The following is a 22,704-nucleotide window of genomic DNA, read 5'->3' on the forward strand; positions in this document are numbered from 1 at the left end:
TAATCATTATGAATCCAACAGAACAAGTTTCACATTTTTCGGAGATATACACAAATTTACAAGATTTTTTTAAAAAAAACTCAGCACCACACAACAATCCATAAAATGCTAGATCTACACCAAAGGAACCACCCCAGCCCACTGACGGGTGGGCCCAGGAGGCCAGGCGGCTCCCCAGCCTAGGTCAAGGCCACAGGCTTGCCTTGACCGGGCCAGAGCGCGCGCGGCGCGACGCCGCGGCGAGGCGGCATGGCGGCCGGCGGGGACGCGTGGGGAACGGCGGGGTGGCGCGCGCACGGGGACGAGGACCGGTAGGTGAGCCTCATGGGCGGCTCGGACAGGGCGGAACGTCGGTGTGGAGGCTGCGCGACGAGGGAGGGCGGCGGCCGGCGGCGAGCTCCGCCAAGAGGCCCTGCAGAGAGAGGGAGGAAGGGGTTTGAGGGCCGAAATCGGTCGAGGATAGGGAGGAGAAGCTTCCCCTGCGAGGAATCGAGCCACGGCTCACCGGAGACGACGAATCAACGGCGGCAAGGAGCTCCGGGTGGTGGCAATGGAGGTGGCAGCGGCTAGGGTTTGGGGGAAAAGGAGAAGGGGCGGCCGGCCACGCTTTAAAGGAAGGAGGAGAGAGGCGAGCGGCGCGGCGCCCGGCTGCCCGCGGCCACGCTGGACCAGCCAACGGCCGACGGCGTGCGCCACCGCCCCTGCTGCCCAATCCATGGGCAAGCAGGCACGGGAGAGGCGGGTGGAGGGGATGACAGATGGGCCCGGGTGCAAGGAGAAGGGTGGAAGTTAAAAAATCGAATTCAAGGTCTTCCCGGGATAAAAAAATTCATGAAAAATTTACTGAAGCTAGATAAAATCACCAAGAACATTTTCCAAGAAGAATTACTCAAAAGTATTTTGTAGATTGGTCGCAGTAAAATAAACAAGACAGCTGTTTTCAAATATTCCAAGAATTTTATGGCTCAGTTCAAAGGTACTAAAATCCTAAAAAAATATTTTAAAATCAACATTTGAAATCTAGTATTTGAATAAAAAATTTTAGGGCACAATTGTATAGGAAAATTTCAACTTCCTTCACAAGCACTCATATCAAGCAAGCACAAACATTAAATAAATACATGCCACACATGCACATGATGCTCCATTATGCACTAATGATGCTCATGATGATGTTGGTTAATTGTTAATCGTGTTTACAAAGTTTGGGTCGTGACAAGTAGCATCATCACGCATTGCATGAAAGTCCAATACAGAAAACCAGATAAAGAATTTATAACGTTCCAAGGACCATATTGATAAATTCAGGAAGACAGAGACAAATGGGTGCCAGATTAGAAGCTGCAGCCAAGCAGAATGGCGATCAAGCTGATATATAGCAATGTCTAACCAGTTGCTTTGTACCAATCAATCAAGGCACTTCTGGCCATGGGCTAATGGTATTAATATAAGATACTTGTTTTCCAGTTTCAAGTACCAATTGATTCTTACAAAAGCCATGTCTACAATTTCAGTGTGCACTTGCAATCTACTTCATCCGTTCCATATTATAATTCGTTTGACTTCTTAACCCTAATTTTGACCAGTTGTCTTATTCAAAAAAAATTACAAACATAGTCAATTTAAATCATTCTTGAATAACTTTTATTAATAAAGCAAGCCACAACAACAAGAAGTGATATTTTGCATAAATTTTTGAATAAGATGAGTGGTCAAACTTAGAGTCCAAAAAGTCAAAAAATTTATCGAATATGCAAATGATTTGCGCAACTCTATAATTAAGGTAGAAGAAAGTAACTATACAAACGACGCGCTTATTGAAAGCGCTTTAGGAGGTCAACGGAGCTGCTGGACCGTCCTAGCATACAACAGATTCAGAGTTCAATACTACATAAGATATACCACCGAAGCATGCGCGGTGGAGCAACCTATGAGTCAAAAAGGTCAAACGAATTATAATTTGTAACCGAGGGAGTACCTAAGAAAGAAAAAGGCATGCACGGTGTGGTTTACAACCCCTGACAGTGCCAGCTTGGACCTGAGATAGATGCCAGGGGCGGCGCTAGGGGTATGCCCCTGTATGCCTAGGCATACCCAAGATTTGGAGAAAAATACTAGTATGTATTCATATATGTATACTATCATCTACAGCATATGGGCCTAATTCAACGAAAAGCCCAACAACGAAATCACTCCCCACTCCCTGTCTCTGCGCCGTGCGCCCCCGAGGCCCCATCCGCTCCGCTCCTCAACCTCCGCCAGTCCGCCCCTGCCTCCGGCCAGCCGCCAGGCGCCAGCGCCCCAGGTCCCCAGCTCCAGCATCCGACTGATCCGGCTCCGGCCTCCACCCAGCAGGCAAGCAGCAGGGGCGGGCCATCCAGCCGGCAGGAGCGGCGAGCACGGATCCGGACCGCCCCTGCCCCCTGGCCCCTGCACGGCTGCACCAGGCACCACCGCACCAGTGCCGCAGGGGGCTGGGGGCAGCCGGCGGCCAGAGTGAGAGGACTGGAGGCCAGTGCGCACAGCCGCAGCCAGGTCCGTTGTTGCATCGGATTTTTTTTTGAACAATTGCATCGGATATTTCCTCCTCAAGTGCAAACGATGTTCTTCTGAAGGAAAGGTCCCAACGATGTTCAGACTTCAGAGAGCTTCAAGGCTCTAGCGGAGCCCGCAGCGGGTGGCAGGCCGGCAGCCAGCGGCGCGCCGAGTACTGCCTTCAATTCAAGCAAGCCGGCAGCCCAGCGAGCAAGGTAAGATGAAAGTGATGAACACCCTAGATCCAGATCGATCCACTCATCAGTGAACTATACGAATTTTTTTTTCTAATTCTTTCGATTGTGTTCTTAATTTTTGTAATGTAGATGAAGAAGAAGCATGTTAGCATAGTTGCATTGTGGGAGAAAGCTGCAAAGGCCAAAAAAACAGCATCCACATCCACACCAAATGCTGTTGAGATTGAGAGTAATGAGAGCAATGTGCAGTTAGCACTTGTGCCACTGCCAGCGCAGAATGATGGTGAAAAAAATGGTGAAGCTCCCCAGCCGGACAGAGGCTCCCCAACTCCAATTGTAGAAGAAACTGCAAGTGATGAAGAGGCTGAGATGTCTGAAATTAGAGTAGATTTGGAAGCGCTTGAGCATGATCCTGGGAAGCGGATTCCCATCTCAAGGTATGATGTCAATGACCGAGATAGTGTTAGAAGGAGATATATTGAGTTAGGGCCATGTCAACCAAAAAATCATGATTTCAAATACAGAGATATAGGTGGTCATCCACGTCGCTTTTGCCCTGTTTGGTTTAAGGAGAATAAATGGCTTGAGTATAGTGTAGAAAAAGGTGCTGCCTTTTGCTTTATTTGCTATTTGTTCAAGGATAGAATAAAATGTCCTGGTGGAGATACATTTGTGAATGGTGGATGGAGGAACTGGAACCTAAAATCAAGATTGAAAAAACATATTGGTGGTGTCACTAGTGCTCATGCCGAAGCGCAAGAAAAATATGATAGGTTCACTACACCCAGAACATCAATTCGGGAATCTTTTGCTTCTAACACCACCGAGTACAAAGCTTTATATGTACTCCGTTTGACATGGACACTAAAGTGCTTGAGATTTTTGTTGCACCAAGGCTTGGCATTTAGAGGGCATGATGAAAGTGAACAGTCACTGAACAAAGGAAATTTTCTTGAGCTCTTAAATTGGCTTGCAGGAAATTTTGATGAGGTTGACAAGGTGGTTCTAAGGAATGCTCCACAAAATTGTAAGATGACATGCCATGAAATACAACATGAGCTCATCAAGTGTTGTGCCCAAGAAACTACTAAGCTAGTAATTGAAGAACTTGGTGGTCAACATTTTGCAATACTTGCTGATGAGTCTGCTGATGTGTACCAGAATGAGCAGCTAGCTGTTTGCTTGCGTTATGTTGATAAAAAAGGACGAGCAGTTGTCAGGTTTCTTGGTATTGCCCATGTTGAAGATACTAGTGCTCTGACACTTAAGGCTGCAGTGGAGCATATGCTTATGAAGTATAATTTGACCTTGGCGATGGTTCGTGGGCAAGGATACGATGGAGCTAGCAATATGAAAGGTAATGCTAATGGGCTGAAGAAACTAATTATGGATGAGTCTCCATATGCTTATTATGTTCATTGCTTTGCTCATCAGCTGCAATTAACTCTGGTTGCTGTTGCTAAGGAGAGTGGGGATTGCACATGGTTTTTTGGACAGCTTGGTATCTTGTTAAATGTTCTTAGCAATTCTTGTAAAAAGATGAGAATGCTTCGAATGGCTCAGGCTGAGGAACTAATTGATGCATTAGAGTTGGAGGAAGTAGAAACTGGGAGGGGTTTGAATCAAGAAATGGGTTTGGGAAGGCCATGTGATACTCGTTGGGGCTCTCACTACAAAACTGTGATGCATGTTATCTCTATGTATCCTGCAATCCGACGTGTTCTAGTGAAAATTGGAAAAGAATATACTACAGCGGAGGCCCAAGCAGCTATGACTATGTTGACATCGTTTCGGTCATTTGAGTTTGTATTCATGGCACACTTGATGCAAGAAATATTTGGTTATACCGAGGACTTGAGTAGAGCTTTGCAAAAGAAAGATCAAGATATTGTGAATGCTATGAAGCTTGTTGATCTTACAAAGTTTCATTTGCAATGCTTGCGGGAAGAGGAAGGATGGAATGGTTTTCTTGAGAGGGTCACTTCTTTTTGTGTGAAGTACAATATTAAAGTTGTTGACATGGAGGGTCCTTATTATCCTGTTGGTAGACCTAAAAGAGGGTTCTATAATGGTGCAATGAACTATCATCGCTTCCATGTTGATATGTTTGTGAGTGTCATTGATAGGCAACTTCGAGAACTGAATGACAGATTTGATGAGGTAAACACAGAACTACTTTCTTGCATGGCAGCATTTAGTCCACTTAATTCATTTGCTGCTTATGATCAAGTCAAGTTGGTTACACTTGCTACAAAGTTTTATCCTAAGGATTTCACAACCGAGGAATTATCGAAACTTCCATGGCAGCTTACTATGTACATTTCTCATGTTCGTAGAGATGAAAGGTTTAAAAATTTGAAGAACCTATGTGAGCTTTCAGTTAAGCTTGTGGAGACAGAAAAAGATGATCAATATCATGTTGTTTACAAGCTTCTTAAGTTGGTGCTAATTCTTCCCGTAGCCACCGCTAGTGTTGAAAGAGTGTTTTCCACGATGAATTTTGTGAAGAATAAGCAAAGGAACAAAATGGGTGATCAATATTTGAACAATTGCTTGGTTACTTTTATCGAGAGAGAATTCTTTAGTCAAGTGAAAGATCAGGATATCATCAATCTCTTCCAACAAGGGGATCGTAGGGTTATATTGTAGTATCATTTACTGTTTTGTAATATTTTTAAATTATCCATGTTCAAAACTTGTACTTTAGTTATTATTATGGATTTGCTATGACCGTTATAACTTATCGTTCATTATGTTGCGTATTAGCTGTGATTGTTTTTATATATTTGGCATACCCATCCGCAAATTCCTGGCTCCGCCACTGATAGATGCAAATGAGGACTGAAGTTCAGTCAAAGCAAATACTCGGCGTTAGCTTTGTTCAAAGAGGCAAAGAGCATCCAAGCAACTCCATTTTTTTAGCTGTGATGTTCATTTCCTCTTTGTTTCAGCAGTTTTTGGAACCGCTAGAGATAATTTTGGGAGAGCGTAATAAGAGGTCAAAATTGCGTCCTGACTTGTTGTTGAACATAAAATTCTGTATGAATGATCCTGTGTAGCCTGCCTAACTTCTTCACGTCGTTCCACTCCGTTTTTGTGATTCCTTAACGACATTTGAGAAACACAAGAAACTACCCATTGCCGCAAACCTAACCTCATTCTGTTGAGCTTGAGCACTCTTGTTCTTAGTATATACTAGCCTATCAATGTACTGTGGTATTCTATCAATCCACAACGCTGCTCTGCATCAACATTGCTATTTGGTAGTACCATTGGAGATGAACAATTTATTCAGACAGCGACTGCCCAAACCCGAGACCATCTTCTCTGGTCTCAGACGGACATACAGACACAATCATACAACCCAATCAACGTTGAGGCCGGGCAATGGCGTTTCGCAAGTGGCGGCTGCTGGCATTGTCGGCTAGCCTAGGCGGAAGTTGTTGCAGTTCGTCTGCCGGAATAGCAGCGACGAACTGAACCCGAGCCGCGACGCCTCCAGGTCGAACTCCACCAGGTTGTCCTCCATCATGTGCCCGCCGATCACCACCGACGTCCTCGGCGTCTTGCCGCCGTCCACCACGCCGAGGCACAGCGCGCCGCCCTTGGCGGCCACCATCGAGTTCTCCCCGAACACCACCCACGACGCGGCCTCGCTCCCCAGCAGCAGCTCGATGGTCGGCACCGCGGGGCCCACGCGCGTGCTCCCGACCTTGCTCCCGTCGTAGCACAGCTTGAAGGGTGCCACGGGCGCGGCGCGCGGGATCATGGCCGTCTCGGCCGCGAACGCGTCGGTGACGGCCTTGTGGATGGAGGTCTCCAGCACGGTGTAGGGCTCCACCGTGCTGAGCTTGGTCCCGCCCACGCCCTTCTTGTCGATGGCCAGCAGCGTCGCGTTCAGCGGCACGGAGCGGCCGTTCACCTTGATGCCCGTCACGCCGACGAAGTACTCGTCCGACTTGTCGCCCTTGGCGGACACGCCCGCCGTGCTCACCGGGTTGACGAGGAGCGGGGTGTAGATGAGCGACGCGTTGGACAGCACGAGGCCGGGCTGGAACGCGTAGGGCGCGTCGCCGAAGACGACGGCGCCCGCCGCGCCCGCCGGCGGCAGGCAGAGCGCGAACCTGCGCGAGAACCGGAACGTGGCGGCGAGCTGCGTGGGCAGCGCGAAGCGGGCGCGGCTGAGCGACGCCATCCCCGCGGCGCCCGCCGCGAGGCCCTCCGTCAGGAACGTGGAGCCGCAGGTGAAGAGGAACGCCGGCGCCGTGGCGAGCGGGCCCGGCGCCGGGCGGAACGTGGTGGGCAGCGCCAGCACGTCGGTGATGATGTTGCCGCCCGTGCTGACGTGCGTGACCGTGTTCCCGGGGAACCCGGCGCAGGTGTCGTTGAGGCAGGACGGGCTCGGCGGCCCCGAGCAGGTGGTGGCGCAGGCGGCGGAGCGCGAGAGGCGGCAGGGCTTGGACCCGCACGGCACGCGGCGGTAGGTGGAGGACGCGTACCCGGCGTCGCAGTCCACCCAGAGCGTGGCGCCCGCGAGGTCCAGCACCGCCTGCACGGGCACCAGCGGCGTGCGCTGCCGGAACCCCGCCACGTACTGCTGCGTGGCGGCCGCGTCTTTGCTCACCGGCAGCACCACGGCGCTCGTGGGGTTGCTGCCGCCGGAGCCGGCCGCGTCGGCGCGGCAGGCCGACAGCGCGCAGAGGAAGAGGAGAGCGGCGAGACGAGTACCAGCAGGGGGTCGTGGTCGTGGTCGTGCCATGCTGGGCTGGGCAGCAGGACGCGATGGCCGATGGCGATGTGAAGTTGCTGCTAGCAGCTGCAAGCTAGGAATTTTATAGCCGAGGTGGGGATTGGAGATGGGGGAAGTGGCGCCGTGGCGGGGCGCGCGCGCGTCGCCGCCCGAAATGGACCGGTCGACGGTCGTAGTGGCTGGTTGGTGCGCACCAGTGTCTTTTCGGCTGGCGAGGCTGCGAGTCCACGGCGGCCCGGCGGCCAGACTGCGCCGCGCGTCTGCATGGCGCGACCATTTTTGTATGGGTCAGATCTAGGAGGCGGGCGAGGGGGATCTCGCCCAGGCCACGAGCGCTTATCCTGACGCACCGACGTGGCGCCGGTTGTCGCCGCCTCTGACTTGGACTTTTTTTAGTGCTGGTTCCCACTGAGCTGACGAGTCGTTGTCTTGTCTTTCTGGAGAACTGCGCAGATCCGGGCAAACCCACCGGCGACGGCGAGCCCGGCCAACGGTGAAACCATGGGGGGAAGTGTAGTTTTTGGGAGAAAAAGGTCGGCAGCTCGGCGTTCCCGGCACGCGGGACACGCACCAGTTTTTGCGCACGCCGGCAGGGGATGGGGATGGGGCGAGGCAGGGATATGCAGGAAACGAACTGGACCACGACCACGACGCTGCCGGCGATGGGCATCTGGTTCTGGTGGATGAAGGATGAGGACTGAGGAGGCTTGGAACTTTTGGTCCACGATGCTGTCAGGTCAGCAGGACAGCCGCGTGCTGAATCTGCTGATGTAGGAGATCAGAACATGCAAATGTCTGGGCATGACAGGCCAGCGCACACCAAACGGCCCGGAGCTAGTTTCTACGCCGGATGGAATTGGCAAGGCCCAGATAGATGGCCAGATCTTTAGGGACATGTTGATCTCTTTGCTCGATCTTGCTCTTTTTTTTTCTGAATGGATTGATCTTGCTCTTCCTTCTAATAAGCAACAAAAAAGGGGATAACTTTGCTTTGTTCAAAGCAAATTAGCTAGCTTCCGGTACAGACAGATGCCACTGACAGCTGCTTAAAGGGAAGTCATAATCATGCTCTCAACTCCAATAATACTGACTGAATTTGGAGAAGTCCTGTCTTTTAAAAAAGGAGATTTACTCCTTTTAAAGTGATTTAGATATTGTATTTGCTAAGTCACCAACATGGACCGTTGGATCCCATTTAGGACCGATCTGTGTGTCTTGTTTTGTTTTTGTGTTTATGTTTATGTTTATGCTTATGTTTTATTCTATTTTGTTTTTTTATCTTGTTTTTGTGTCTAGTGTTACAAGTGACTTCACTTTAAAAAGTACTTCATAGGAAAAAAAAAGTTTACTATAATTTATATATACTAGTACACATAAGCTTTGACTAATTGTCAGTCAAAATTTTTACAAAGATTGAATAAATATTTAATGCTAATAGGCCCTATGAAAATAAATGGAGGAAGTATCAAGTCACTGGTAGGGTGTTCATTTGACAAGTGGATTGGTTATGGATCCTTCATTCAAACTTTAAATGGAACCAACTTGTTTGGTTTGAGAATTGCATTGATGGAGGTCCATCTCTACCTCACCTCTCACAATCACATTGTTACTTAATAATAACAAATGATCCCATCTTACTAAATTTAGATTTCATAGGATGATCATACAATAGAGATTCCATTCTAAATGAGTTGGCACCCCAGTCCAAACACCTTATAGGTCTACCACCTTATTCACAATAATGACATCCTTCCTAATATCTATTCCTTTCTTATCCATTCTTCTATAATGGTACTAGTAAGGCATGTTTGGATGATTACATCAACATACTAGACTTTTTTAGGTAAAGTATAGCAATCCAATTTGTAGGTGCCAATTTAACCAACTTTAGGCAAATAGGACATGGTACAAAAGATCTGCCACTAGCACTGCAATGAAGAAAGCACATGCCTAACTTGGTTCGTGCATGAAGAATCTATGTTAGCTTTTGTACTATGCTTAAAAATATTATAATTTAGGATAATAAGTCCATATTGCCCTTAATTCTTCCATTTGTCTAATTTTGTCTTCAGCACTAATGTTCTTTTGGTTAGTATATCAACACCAATCAAAAGCAATTTAATGCTGATAATATTTTTCAATTTAAAGGGAAAAACTCAAACAAGTTAGAAAATTATGAAAGTGACTAGAACTCTCGGAACAAGTTGTATAAGCTTTACCAGTTTCAAAGAAGGATATAATAAATTCAAAAAAAAATAAATTTTAAATAAATTCATATGTGATCAATGGCAAGAAATCTCTTCATCTTAAACTGCTTTGACCAAGACCATTGATGAAAAAAAAAGACATAACTGATAGTTGGGATACTCAAACTAATTGAAAGTTGGGATACTCAAATCAATCCGAATTGGAGTTTGGGATCAAATAGAATAAATTGGAAGTTGAGGTGTAAACATAAACTTATGCTAAAATATAGTTCAGCTTGTCGAGAATCATCTACTTGTATTTGGCTGGCACTTTGCTTCAAAAAAAAATGGCTGGCATAGTTTCCTCCCAAATATTTTACACCTCGTCATATTAAAGAGAATCTTGCTATTCATGAGTATTAAATAAAATCTGTTTGCAAAATTTTTTACACAGATGAGTTGTAAATCGCGAGATGAATCTAATGAGCCTACTTAATTCATAATTTGCACCAGTGATGTTATAGTAATCATCCGCTAATTATGGATTAATTAGGTTTATTAAATTCATCTCGCCATTTACAACTTATTCGTGCAAAATGTTTTGTAAACAAATTTTATTAATATACTCTTACGTAGCAAGATTTTTGTAATTTAAGTAAAGTGTTTTGCTTAAATTACGAAAGGAAAAAGAAAAGGAAAAGGAAAAGGAAAAAGAAAAAGAAAAGTCTCTCGAGAATTCAGATCGGCGTGGGAATCCGCACCGTAAAACCACTGACAACGCCTTCCAATTCCAAGAGCAGAGGCGCAGCGAAGCAGCAGCGGCGAGAAAGCCCTCCGTCGGTCGCGGCCGTCGCCCGCCGCTGCCGATCGGACCCCGTCGAGCCTAGCCTAGCCGAGCTGAGCCGGTAAACCTTCCCCAAATCTCCACCCGTGTCATCTCGCTGATCCACATCGGGGCCCGATCTGAGAGTCCCGGCGTCTCCGCAGCGCTCTCCCCGATCCGGGCGGCCGCGGCGCCGGCATGGCGCGGTTCGAGGTGAACGGCAAGTCGGTGCAGGGCGTGGACCTGCTGCGGCGGCGGTACTGGGCGTCGCGCCTCGACTCCTGGCCCTTCCTCGCGCTCTATGCGCTCTGGCTGCTGCTCGCCGTCCCTGCGCTCGACTTCACTGACGCGCTTATCGTCCTCGCGGCGCTCTCCGCTGCCCACATCCTCGCCTTCCTCTTCACCGCCTGGTCCGTCGACTTCCGGGCCTTCGTCGGATACTCCAAGGCGAGTTGCCTCACAGGGCTCCAAAACCCATCTAGTCAGCATTATCCGCATCTGTTTGGGGGCTTTAAATTTTAGGTCTGAACGACTTGAGCTTGGCGACGGTGCAGGTCAAGGATATCCATGCGGCTAATGCGTGCAAGGTGACTCCCGCAAAGTTCTCTGGGTCCAAGGAGATTGTGCCCTTGCACATACGGAGAAATGTCAGTACAACATCGTTTTCTAAGAGCTGGTAGTTAGCTTAGAATTTTTGCTACAAAGCTTGATGATTGGGTATCTGTTCAGGTGGCCTCGTCTTCGGCTGCAGGAGAGAATGAGGAGATTTACTTTGATTTTCGGAAGCAGAGGTTCATCTACTCAGCGGAGAAAGATAACTTTTTAAAACTCCGGTACCCAACGAAGGAGCCAATCAGCAATTATGCCAAGGGTACTGGATTTGGAACTGAGGCCAAGATTAACACTGCTGTGGATAAATGGGGTAGAAACATGTAAGATGCATCTTTGCTCCCTATTTTGTACTGGGCTTTCAGGAATTTAGCTAGAGAGCTTTTAACTGGTAGCTGCATAATCGATCATCACGTAGATCAAACGTGAGAAACACAAGTATAGTTTAAGATGGTAAGGCTGAACTTAATTGTAGGTTAGTGTCTTAAAATTCAGTGTGCAATTTGAGTTTAAAATTTACTCCATCCAGTACCACATCTTGAAGGAAATTCTCAATTCAAACTTATGCTGAATCCATCATGAGCATAGAGGAATATTGCTGAGCTACAATGCACATTCATGCCACATATTATCTGAAATAAATAGACTTGTACACTAGGTGAACCAATTGTGGACTAGATTTAAACGAGTAGCTAAAGGGATTTGTGCTGCATACATGGACATGCCAACATAACTTGTTACTATATCGAATTCTTATTGCACTTCATCCTATCACATGTAGTTGTATTTTTTGCACAAACTTGCTGTCAAAACCTTCGAATATTTTGACTACCAATGTTCTAAGTATTTAGATTGGAATCTTGAAATCATCTGTATAGGGAAAGGACATGGACAATGTTATAATCCTATTGGATTTGGTAAATGTAGTACAATAAATAAATTCTAATTTAGTGGTCAAAGCATTTTGGAGACTGTGCCTGTGCCATCGTCCAAAACAGCATGTATTTGTTATTTGTGACTGGACATCAGAGGAATAGTTTATGGTAATATTGGCAACATGTAACTGTTTTAAGTCCAAATTCTGAGTACATAATGGGATGCAAAGGAATACATGCTGCAGGGATGATCTAGGGAATAAATGCAAAGTGAAAAATACTAGGTGTCAGGGAATTTTAATTATGCACAGTGGATGTGGATGCTTCTGATTCTACTAGTGACTTTTGCATCAAATTGAACATACTAGGTTCGAATATATGGAAGTTTTACACTATACATTCAGCTGTTAACAAAAGTGTCTAACAATATTTATTGTTCCTCTCTAGATTTGAGTATCCGCAGCCCACATTTCAGAAATTAATGAAGGAGCAAATCATGGAACCATTTTTTGTTTTCCAGGTTACTCTCTTTTATCTCTATATACTTATTATTTTGCCCACTTATATATCTTTGATGGCATTGAGCTTCTTTATGCAGGTTTTCTGCGTTGCTCTTTGGTGCCTGGACGAGTATTGGTACTACAGTTTGTTTACGCTCTTCATGCTTTTCCTGTTTGAGTCTACTATGGCAAAGAATAGACTGAAGACATTGACTGAGCTAAGACGTGTGAAAGTTGATAATCAGATTGTGTTGACCTATAGATGTGGAAAGTATGGCTCCTTCCATTTGATTGAGTGCTTATCTATTTCAGTATATACCATCCTAATTGCAAGTTCTTTCTTCAGATGGGTTAAAATCCCTGGAACTGAACTACTACCTGGAGATATTGTGTCAATAGGTCGCTCAACTAGTGGTGAAGATAGATCTGTACCAGCAGATATGCTATTATTAGCTGGGTCTGCAATAGTAAATGAAGCTATTCTTACAGGAGAATCTACTCCACAGTGGAAGGTTTTCTTTCATTTCCCCTTGGACTTATTTAATTAGAAAAATCTCATTTCATCTGGAAAAGTTGCACTTTCCACCCTATTTTTTGAAATTCCATTCTGGATGCGGTTCTAATTTCTGAAGTCATATAGACTATTATAATATGCCATTCTTGTGTTGCACATTTTGTTCAAAATACGTTACAACAGTCAACAAGTTTTCTTGCATATTATATAACTAAAAATCAATGCTTTACGTTTATCTCTTAAAATTTACAACCAAGTCACTGGAGAGCATCTGTTCCACAGATATAAGTACATTGGATTCGGCAATAAAATGTAAAACAAGTGTTACTTGACAAAGAAGATATAGATGATAGTTCCTAAGCAATATTTTTAGGATGCATTTATTGATCATCTCAGGAGGAGACTGTATATGGATTGTCACAAAGCTACCTGAATGGTTGGGATTTTACCAGAATGGCTGGAATGACCTGGTGTTTTTTTTTGTTAGAACAAAACCATGCTTAAATTCAATTCTTTTTGCTACAGTTAAATAGTGCAATCATTCTGGCTAGAAACAGATGAAATTAACAGTGTGCTTCAGATTATATGTTCTGTGTTACTTCCAAAACTCTGTTCTCTAAATTCCTTGCTCCTATTCTTTTTTTGTTAGACCAATTCCTTGCTCCTATTCTTGTGCCTTAGCTATATAGTATTTGTTCTCTCGAAGGCTCTGACTATACATCTACTGATAGGTTTCAATTGCTGGCCGTGGTCCTGAGGAAATGCTATCTATAAAGCGGGATAAAAACCATATCCTATTTGGTGGCACTAAGATATTGCAACACACTGCAGATAAGGTAGATATGCGCCTCTCCTGCCAGCTATCTGTGCCCAATAGATTTCTACCTTTGCTGACATGTTTGCTGTGTATAGTCGGTAAATCTTAGAGCACCTGATGGTGGTTGTGTAGCCTTTGTATTGAGAACTGGATTTGAGACTAGCCAAGGAAAATTGATGAGGACCATTTTATTTTCAACTGAGAGGGTAACATCTTTTTCTTTGGTAATGAAAGTAACTTGTATGAAGGCATGAAGGTCTGATATTCTCATTTTGATTGCGCAACAGGTTACTGCAAACAACAAGGAAAGTGGCTTGTTTATACTCTTTTTGCTCTTCTTTGCCATTATCGCGTCTGGTTATGTGCTTATGAAGGTTACACCAGAAACTACTATCTGTGCAGTGGATCATTGTTTTTTATCCTACCATGTAGTTCCTTGCCTCTTCTTGTCCTCCATTAAACTGTTGTTTTATCTTATGTGTAGGGACTGGAGGACCCGACAAGGAGCAGATACAAGCTTTTATTGAGTTGTTCCTTGATTATTACTTCTGTGATACCCCCTGAACTACCAATGGAGCTCTCCATAGCAGTCAACACATCTTTAATTGCGTTAGCTCGGCGTGGTATTTTCTGCACTGAGCCATTCAGAATACCATTTGCTGGGAAGGTTAGTAAGGAAACCTTACCAAGTCAGCATGTCTTCTTTCTTTACAAGCTTTTAAGAGTTCTCTTTGATCAGGTTGACATATGCTGCTTCGACAAGACGGGGACTCTGACATCAGATGATATGGTAAGTTATGTGCTTAGTTTATTTCCTTATGTAAGTCAATATAAGGGGGGGTTCAAAACTGACAAACCCTAACTTTCAGGAATTCCAAGGTATTGTTACTTTGGAAGATGATGATGAGCTAATATCTGATGCAAATAAGCTGCCCCTCCGAACTCAAGAAGTGCTTTCCAGTTGCCATGCGTTGGTATTTGTCGACAACAAACTGGTATGGTGCAATTAGCTAATAACTAACTGTTTGCATGAAGATGTGAAGTATAATAAAGTAACCATGAAAGCATATCCCTTTTTTATTGATGGTATCTTTCATCTTAATAAAGGTTGGTGATCCCCTTGAAAAGGCTGCTATAAAGGGCATAGACTGGATCTACACATCTGATGAGAAGGCCATGTCTAAAAAGTAAGCTGTTATATGCATTAATCTGCATGAATATGTGAGCAGCCAAGCTTGTGATTGAGTGAACTTGATGCTCATGGATGATGTCATTGTTTTATCACTGGGAAAGAATATCTTGGGCGGTTATTACTGCTTTCCCTGCTTCACTGCTAGCATTAGATATTACATTTATGTCATGTTTTCTTTGTTGCAGGCCTGGTGGTCAACCTGTACAGATTGTGCACAGGTTCCATTTTGCTTCTCACTTGAAGAGAATGTCTGTTGTCGTCCGTATTCAGGAGAAATTTTATGCTTTCATTAAGGTAAGAATTTTGAGAGATGAGTATTTTCTCTTATTCCAAGACATCTGTATCTTGGAGAAAAGAGAACCAAAATGATCTTCATAGGGTTTTGATAATTTGAATATTTACCGTTGGAGGTTAAGACCTCTGTTGGCCATATTGTTTCAATGGAAAAGGTTGGAAATCTTTGGCAGATGTGATTAGAGTTCAAAGCAGAGTTCACCTTTGTCACCCGCAGTTCGAAGCAGTCTTTGTCAAATTGACTGTATTCTCTATTAGAGTAACTATTATTTGTATATACTTTTCTTTATTTGCTACCTAAACAAAAAATGTTATGTCTTGTGTTCAAGAAAAAAAAATGTTCAGTTTCCGAACAAAAAAGTCTTAACATATGGACCTAAGTGTGATACAACCAATTCTCCATTCAAAACTATGGTTGAATCTCTCTATGTTAGAATAGCTGCCATTCAACAAGTCTTAGCACTATCTTTCTTTCTATCACAGTTGACAGGGGGAAAAATTATAGCTGGAAAAAGGGAAAATCACAATATTTGTTGAGTTTTATAATTCAGAAAACAATCATTACATGAATTAATTTTTAGTTGGCCCATAAGAACAAGTCAATCATTTATTCTGTGGCTGAGGTGCTGTGAGATTACTTTCAATATTTTTCCCGGTATCTTGATTGATTTGGTCTTCTTTTTTCTTATGCCCATGTGTCTTATACCTTTTGATCTTCAGGGTGCACCAGAGACCATCCAAGAGAGATTAGTTGATTTACCTGCTGCATATGTGGAGACATACAAGAAATTCACGCGGCAGGGTTCTCGGGTCTTGGCTCTTGCATATAAATTGCTTCCTGAGATGCCTGTAAGTTTCTGTTTGATTTTAATCATGTTATTTGCCTGTAGCCATTCCCTGCTACTCTATTACTATTGTCAGTGTACTTCCATAAATTTCCTGAGAACAAAGGAAAAACCTTATTGATTAATTGATGCAGAGGGGCCATCCAAATTTCAACTTTCCAAGCATTGTCGATTTTGTGAACTCCAATGATACTCCACATGCATGCAGCTTGTTGCTAGATCAGATAAAATCATTATTTACTGGAAATTGGAATCCTATAGTTTTTTATTAGCTTTGATAGTGCTGATGGATTGATGGGCTAATTGAAAAGGTCTGGTAAAAGAATTATTGCTTTACAAAACAGGATATATGTTAATAGTATCATTATCCAATTTCAGAATTATCCTCTTTTATGCATTTGATGTGTTTCACTTGATCACTTCGTGTACTTGATATCCGCCACATTGAGATAATTTATTCTTGAAAGGTCAGATAATAATATATTCGAAATTCCTGTGGTAGATTTCACAAAGCATCATTACCTGCTTGCCTTAAGTAACTTCTAAATGGAGTTCATCACCCTGCATGTACCTTGGGACTTCATGGCTATTTGCATCTGTTCATAGTTTTTGTCTGTCTATGAGGCGTCAACTGCTTAGATATTAACTGAAATAACTTTGAAACAGAGTTTATTATCTGCCTGTGTTTAACTTGTAATGTTTGAACTTTAAAGCTATTTGTATTTGTTCATATCTTCCTTTCCTTGCTTGTTTTCTCTGAAAAATGTATCTGGTTATAGTGACCTCTTGTTGTTTAAATAACAGGTTAGTGAAGCTAGAAGTCTGGAAAGGGATCAAGTAGAGAGCGACCTAACATTTTCTGGTTTTGCAGTATGATTTTTTCCTCTTATGCATCATTTTTTTCTTTGCAAATTTTCTAGAGTCGGTTGACATGTTTTTCTTATGTGGTTGTGTTGGGTTGGAATCAGGTCTTCAACTGTCCTATAAGGAGTGACTCTGGTGCTGTCTTACAAGAACTAGGACAATCTTCCCATGACTTGGTATATCCTCCTATTTATCTTGTAACCATTTATGGTAATAAATTTGCGTACTGCAAGCTTGATTTCATGCCAGTAATGTCGTACATATATACAAGTGCATCCCCCAAAGGTTGTAGACATACTGGTGCACTCATAGCAGCAACCTAGAAGAACTGTAAATCATATTTTTCTGTTTTATATGATTAATGTACTTACTGGCTCTGTTATCAGGTCATGATTACTGGAGACCAAGCGTTGACTGCCTGCCATGTTGCTAGCCAAGTACATATATCTTCCAAACCTGTTTTAATTTTGACACGGATGAAGACTGGTGGTTTTGAGTGGGTTTCGCCAGATGAAACTGATAGAGCTCCTTACAGGTAACTGTCTATATGCAGTCTTAGATAATGGTAGATGCTTATACCTTTACTGATTCTTTTGTATTGAGTTTTTACCTCATTTTCTCGCATTCAAATCTTTATCCTGTTCCAGTGCAAGGGGTTAGTCTCCTCACTTCGCGTGAAATATAGTGTTGCTTGTTTTATTACCTGGTCTAGGTCACAAGCATTTTTGGTTTATAGTAGTCATTTTTGGAAAGATGATAAATGTGTCTATTTGTTGAACAAAATTGTTATTGTTCCATTTCCCCCCTCAAGTTACAATAGTTTTTTGTGTTAATATCTAAGATATTGTTGTCATATGAAGTCCGTTGTTTATGATCTCAACTGGTGCTGCAACTACCTACAACTTGTTGTTTTTTTACGTCCTGTTTGATGTCTTGTATGTTGTTTTGTAGTGCTGCGGAGGTCGCAGGTTTATCAGAATCACATGACCTTTGTATTAATGGGGACTGCTTTGAAATGCTACAAAGTACTGAGGCTGTTCTCCAGGTTATTCCTTATGTGAAGGTATGTGTGAACAGATTACATCCTCTGTACAGAATATGAAGGCCTTCATTTGCATGCTAAGCGGTTCTTATAATTGTGGTTCTTTTAGGTTTTTGCACGTGTTGCTCCAGAGCAGAAAGAACTTGTACTGACTACATTCAAAAGTGTTGGGAGGGTGACACTGATGTGTGGAGATGGAACCAATGATGTTGGTGCACTGAAGCAGGTGATGACCTGTCTTATATCCCACTTAGTTTTGTTCAATTTACATAAAAAACTACTCTAATTTCTGACTTGATTTGACACAACAACAATTTTGGTTGTTACCGATGCCAATTGTTGCATTGATCTCAAAATTGCTTCCTGACATTGATTAGACTTTTCACTACAATTTCTTTTTTTTAAACTTCCATTTACTTTTCTTCGTTTGGTTGAGAGAGCATCATGGTAATACTTGTTACCTGATTATGTAATGTTTACCTCCAGTCGGTGCAACAAGTCATGTCCAACAGGATGGTTGAACTGGCGATAGGCAAAATCCCTAGGTCAGGATGATGTATTTCTGGCTGGAAAGAGTGAAATGTAACTGAATGTTCTTTACACTTTCTTATTAAAGATGGCTTCTATATATTATAGCTTATACCATAAGGATGGCACTTATGGAAGAAAATAGAGCCAATGACATTTATGTGAGTGGCAGAGGTCCATGTTACTGAATAACTAATATGCAGATTGATCGATGTTAACCTGGCATTTTGTTCTTTTCTTATTGTTCGATACCATGATAACTAAAAAGAAGCAGTAATAGCAAAACGCTTGAAGGTTAATAATTAATATATAAATTTCTGAACCTGGGTGCAACTGTATCTTCTACATGATTTTGTTAGCTCTTTTATTTTGCTACTGGTGCTTTTAATTTGTTTACTGGAAAGTAGCACTCCTGTTATCCATCTTATGAGATATTATTTAATGGAAAATCTGTTAAATTTTTCGTTCATTTCATGATCTTCTTTCAGGCACATGTTGGCATAGCTCTTTTGAATGCTGAACCAGTTCAGAAAGCCGACTCAAAATCCAAAGCTGAAAATAAATCTGGGAAATTGAAAAAACAGAAGCCTGCTAATGAAGCATCGTCACAAGTGACTCCAGCAGCTAACAGTTCTGCTAAAGCATCGAGCAGCCGCCCCTTGACTGCTGCTGAGAGGCAGCGAGAAAAGCTGCAGAAGATGTTGGACGAAATGAATGATGAAAGTGATGGTCGTTCGGCACCGATTGTGAAGCTTGGGGATGCTTCTATGGCCTCACCATTCACAGCAAAGCATGCCTCCGTTGCCCCCACTCTTGACATCATCCGCCAAGGGAGAAGCACCCTAGTCACCACACTTCAAATGTTCAAGATTCTTGGACTCAACTGCCTTGCAACAGCATACGTTCTCAGTGTCATGTACCTGGATGGTGTCAAACTCGGCGATGTTCAGGCTACAATCAGCGGTGTCTTCACTGCAGCCTTCTTCCTCTTCATCTCCCATGCTCGGCCGCTCCAAACGCTGTCCGCAGAGCGGCCTCACCCTAACATATTCTGTGCATATGTTTTGCTCTCCATTCTCGGTCAGTTTGCCATGCACATATTCTTCCTAATCACAGCCGTCAATGAAGCATCCAAGCATATGCCAGAGGAATGCATTGAACCGGACTCAGACTTCCATCCGAACCTTGTGAACACGGTTTCATATATGGTGAACATGATGATCCAGGTGGCAACCTTTGCTGTAAACTACATGGGCCATCCATTCAACCAGAGCATCTCCGAGAACAAGCCCTTCAAGTATGCTTTGTACGGAGCAGTTGCTTTCTTCACAGTGATCACTTCGGATATGTTCAGGGATCTGAATGACTACATGAAACTGGAACCCTTGCCAGAAGGAATGAGGGGCAAACTGATGCTTTGGGCAATGCTTATGTTCTGTGGATGCTATGGGTGGGAGCGCCTTCTGCGATGGGCTTTCCCAGGGAAGATGCCGTCATGGGAGAAGCGTCAGAAACAGGCAGTTGCAAACCTGGAGAAAAAGCACGACTAGAATTTTCTCCATTTTTTGTTCTCCCCACAATCATTCTTTACACTTTACCCATAGATGGCCATTTCTTACGAGGCACCAATCTTGTCACTAGTCTACCGATCATATTTTGGCATAGCTGCAATCTAATCTGTAGCTTAGGGGAATTTTGAGAGTGCGTAGGCCCTAAAGATAGGAGGATACATGGTGGACACTTCAACTACTTGTCAGGATACAAAATTTCAAGTACCATATATGTAGGGAACATATTTGGTGAAAACCACAACTTCGTGAAAACCCATGCAAACCACGACAAAAAAGACATCTAAATTCACCAAAAAAAATCACACAGTAAGCTAATATTAGATAGCATGAATATTGGTTGATGTACAATGCATACAGATAACATATGTTAGGCTTTTACTGTTAAAGCACTGATGTTACTAGCCCATTTGAGGTACATCGCAGTATTGATCGTCCCAAATTTCATGGGCACAAGAAAGTTCCCTTATTTTGAGACCTGTTTGAGGGCAAGAGTCAGCGCTAATGTAGTAATGTCTAAGGCCTCGCACCTCATTCCAGATCAACTGCTCTTTCTTTCTTTCTTTTTTTTGCGAAAGGGAGAACTGTATTAAAGTCGCATACAGTATACTCTTGCCTTTTTGCAGGAAACACCCTAGTACATTTGAAAATGACGTACACATCTGGCGATGTCTCCATCTTCGTTCTCCACGCCGGCGACCTCAGACGACTGAAGCCCGGCCAAATCCTCCTTCCGCCATGTCAAGGGACTCCAATATCTTGGACACTGCTGCAAGACCCGGCACCTTGGACCATCCATGATGCTTTGAATCCACTGAACGCGCATCAGCCATCCCCATGGCACGAACAGAAGAGGAAGCAATCTGCACCAGCGCTCAACGAAGCACCAGTCGGAAGAAGTAGCCACCGTCGCCGGCCACACCAGCAACCCGGCAAAAACTTGCAAAGCAGGGAAGAACTGCTCTTTCTTCTACGCATTTTGATTTTTAGTTTAAAAAAGAATCAAATGACAGAGTTATTTTTATATTTATTTTTGTATGACGCAGCAGTTAATTTTTATTGTTGTGATGGAGCATTTGATGGAAAACTTTTCATCGGACATCTAAACGCTAGTAGCTCCGTAAAAGAAAAGATGGGTTCCCATCAAACGTCTGGAGCTAGTAGGTCCATAATAGAAAAGATAGCTTGTTTTTGTACCGCGTGATATAAACACAAGCCACCAGTCGGCCATGCACACCATCCGTTCCTCTCTCTCGTGGGAAAAAGAAATCACGGGGTCATCTCCGCCACCCACCCTCCACGCTAATCCGACGATGTCGAGCTCCCCTATCCCAAATCCGGTCCACCGATTATCCTCTGACCGCCAGCGGCGGGTGGCGTCCCCGCTGCCTCATCGTTTGCACTTGCAACGGGCCTCTACCGTCCGTACCACCTCTTCTATGGCTGTCGATGGTCATTGAACCCTGCCAACCCCCACCCTAAACTCCGGCTACTGCTGCCTCAACATGGAAGATGAGCAGGATCACGGCAGCGGCCTTCTACGACGCCACACATTGTACCCGGGCGCGCAATGGATAGCAGGATAGGTTGCGCCGATGCTGCTACTCCTTCCGTTCTTTTTTATATGACACCGATGACTTTTTTCTTCAACTTTGACTAATAATATTTAATTAATTAGTTAATTAAATGAAGTGAAATGAGTACCTTTACGTCTATAAAGTCTATTATCAAGAGTCTCTTGAATCTAACTTGAAGATTTGGCTATTTGCATAAATATTTGTACAAAAGATGAATAGTCAAACGAAGAAAAAAAATCAATGGTGTCATATATTTAAGAACAGAGGGAGTACCCGCTAGAGCGCATGGACCAGAAATTAACCATCGGATTGGGCTAGCAAGTCTGTCAGATCAAGTTTGAGCCAATTGACAACCTAGTCCTGCTCTACCGTCTTAGATTACCCTTGGGCCATCACGGTCTTCTGTTTATACTTCTATTATAGTTTAGTAGTTCTTTAAACTGTACTAAGATATGCCACTTTACAAGGTTGTTTATTTTGTTTACTGTCATTTTTTAAATAATGTCTATTTATGTACGTGTCACACATAGATTTCGATTGTAGGAGCATGTTTGTTGAGTTGTTGATGTATCATAGTTCATAAGGAACAATGGTCCGCCGGTGGTTGTTGGACAATAGGGTTTATGCTTTCTTTTGTTGTTCCCAACATTTTTGTCAGGTACCTTTTTTTAATCGTTTATGCATACTATCATTATTTTTTCACCAAAATATATACTCTCACAATGAGTAGTAACTCTTAAGTTCTTCTTTTCAGGCGATATCTTTTGACTTGCCCAGAATAGCAGTAAGGGACCAACAGTGTGCAAAAACTTGTTGCAAACTCGCAATATTGCCCAGTAAATTTGAGTATTACTTTTTAATGGTTCCTTTAAGTGGTTGTCTGGCTACTATGTTACCAACTTACCTCAATGAAAAATATGTTTTTGAGATTTTTTGGGTGAGATGAATCATGTATTCTTGTTTTATTTCTTTTTTTCCCCTTTTGAGA

General features: G+C 43.5%; 3 protein-coding genes and 1 long non-coding RNA gene across 5 annotated transcripts; 2 read left to right on the forward strand and 2 right to left on the reverse strand.

The window, feature by feature from the left end:
* The first annotated feature begins 2,565 nt into the window (after positions 1-2,565).
* On the forward strand, positions 2,566-5,485 carry LOC120665535 (zinc finger MYM-type protein 1-like). The gene is made up of 2 exons (XM_039945124.1): positions 2,566-2,750; positions 2,862-5,485. Exon 2 carries the CDS (start codon positions 2,862-2,864, stop codon positions 5,379-5,381), a length of 2,520 nt encoding a protein of 839 aa, XP_039801058.1. The 5' UTR covers positions 2,566-2,750; the 3' UTR covers positions 5,382-5,485.
* Positions 5,486-5,991: 506 nt separating this feature from the next.
* LOC120665537 (probable aspartic proteinase GIP2) lies at positions 5,992-7,708 on the reverse strand. The gene has a single exon (XM_039945125.1). The coding sequence runs from the start codon at positions 7,489-7,491 to the stop codon at positions 6,157-6,159; it is 1,335 nt and encodes a 444-aa protein (XP_039801059.1). The 5' UTR covers positions 7,492-7,708; the 3' UTR covers positions 5,992-6,156.
* A 2,709-nt stretch (positions 7,709-10,417) lies between these two features.
* Positions 10,418-20,351, forward strand: LOC120665538 (probable manganese-transporting ATPase PDR2). 2 transcript variants are annotated; one of them, XM_039945127.1, is made up of 22 exons: positions 10,447-10,573; positions 10,656-10,938; positions 11,046-11,138; positions 11,221-11,423; positions 12,423-12,495; positions 12,574-12,746; positions 12,822-12,987; positions 13,721-13,825; positions 13,902-14,012; positions 14,094-14,180; positions 14,291-14,473; positions 14,546-14,596; positions 14,676-14,801; positions 14,914-14,993; positions 15,184-15,292; positions 16,013-16,141; positions 16,942-17,007; positions 17,106-17,177; positions 17,388-17,536; positions 17,953-18,064; positions 18,153-18,269; positions 19,060-20,351. In XM_039945127.1, exons 2-22 carry the CDS (start codon positions 10,690-10,692, stop codon positions 20,119-20,121), a joined length of 3,516 nt encoding a protein of 1,171 aa, XP_039801061.1. In that variant the 5' UTR covers positions 10,447-10,573; positions 10,656-10,689; the 3' UTR covers positions 20,122-20,351. The 2 variants fall into 2 exon arrangements, with proteins under 2 accessions (XP_039801060.1, XP_039801061.1); XM_039945126.1 differs by having other exon boundaries at positions 10,418-10,938.
* Positions 20,352-20,728: 377 nt separating this feature from the next.
* LOC120665539 lies at positions 20,729-21,100 on the reverse strand. Its single transcript, XR_005671202.1, has 2 exons — positions 21,009-21,100; positions 20,729-20,908 (listed from the first exon to the last, which is right to left on the reverse strand). It is a non-coding gene; the product is annotated as an uncharacterized LOC120665539 (long non-coding RNA).
* Between the last annotated feature and the right edge of the window lie 1,604 nt (positions 21,101-22,704).

This window comes from Panicum virgatum, chromosome 3N, assembly GCF_016808335.1.
Source record: "Panicum virgatum strain AP13 chromosome 3N, P.virgatum_v5, whole genome shotgun sequence".
NCBI classification, from domain to species: domain Eukaryota; kingdom Viridiplantae; phylum Streptophyta; class Magnoliopsida; order Poales; family Poaceae; genus Panicum; species Panicum virgatum.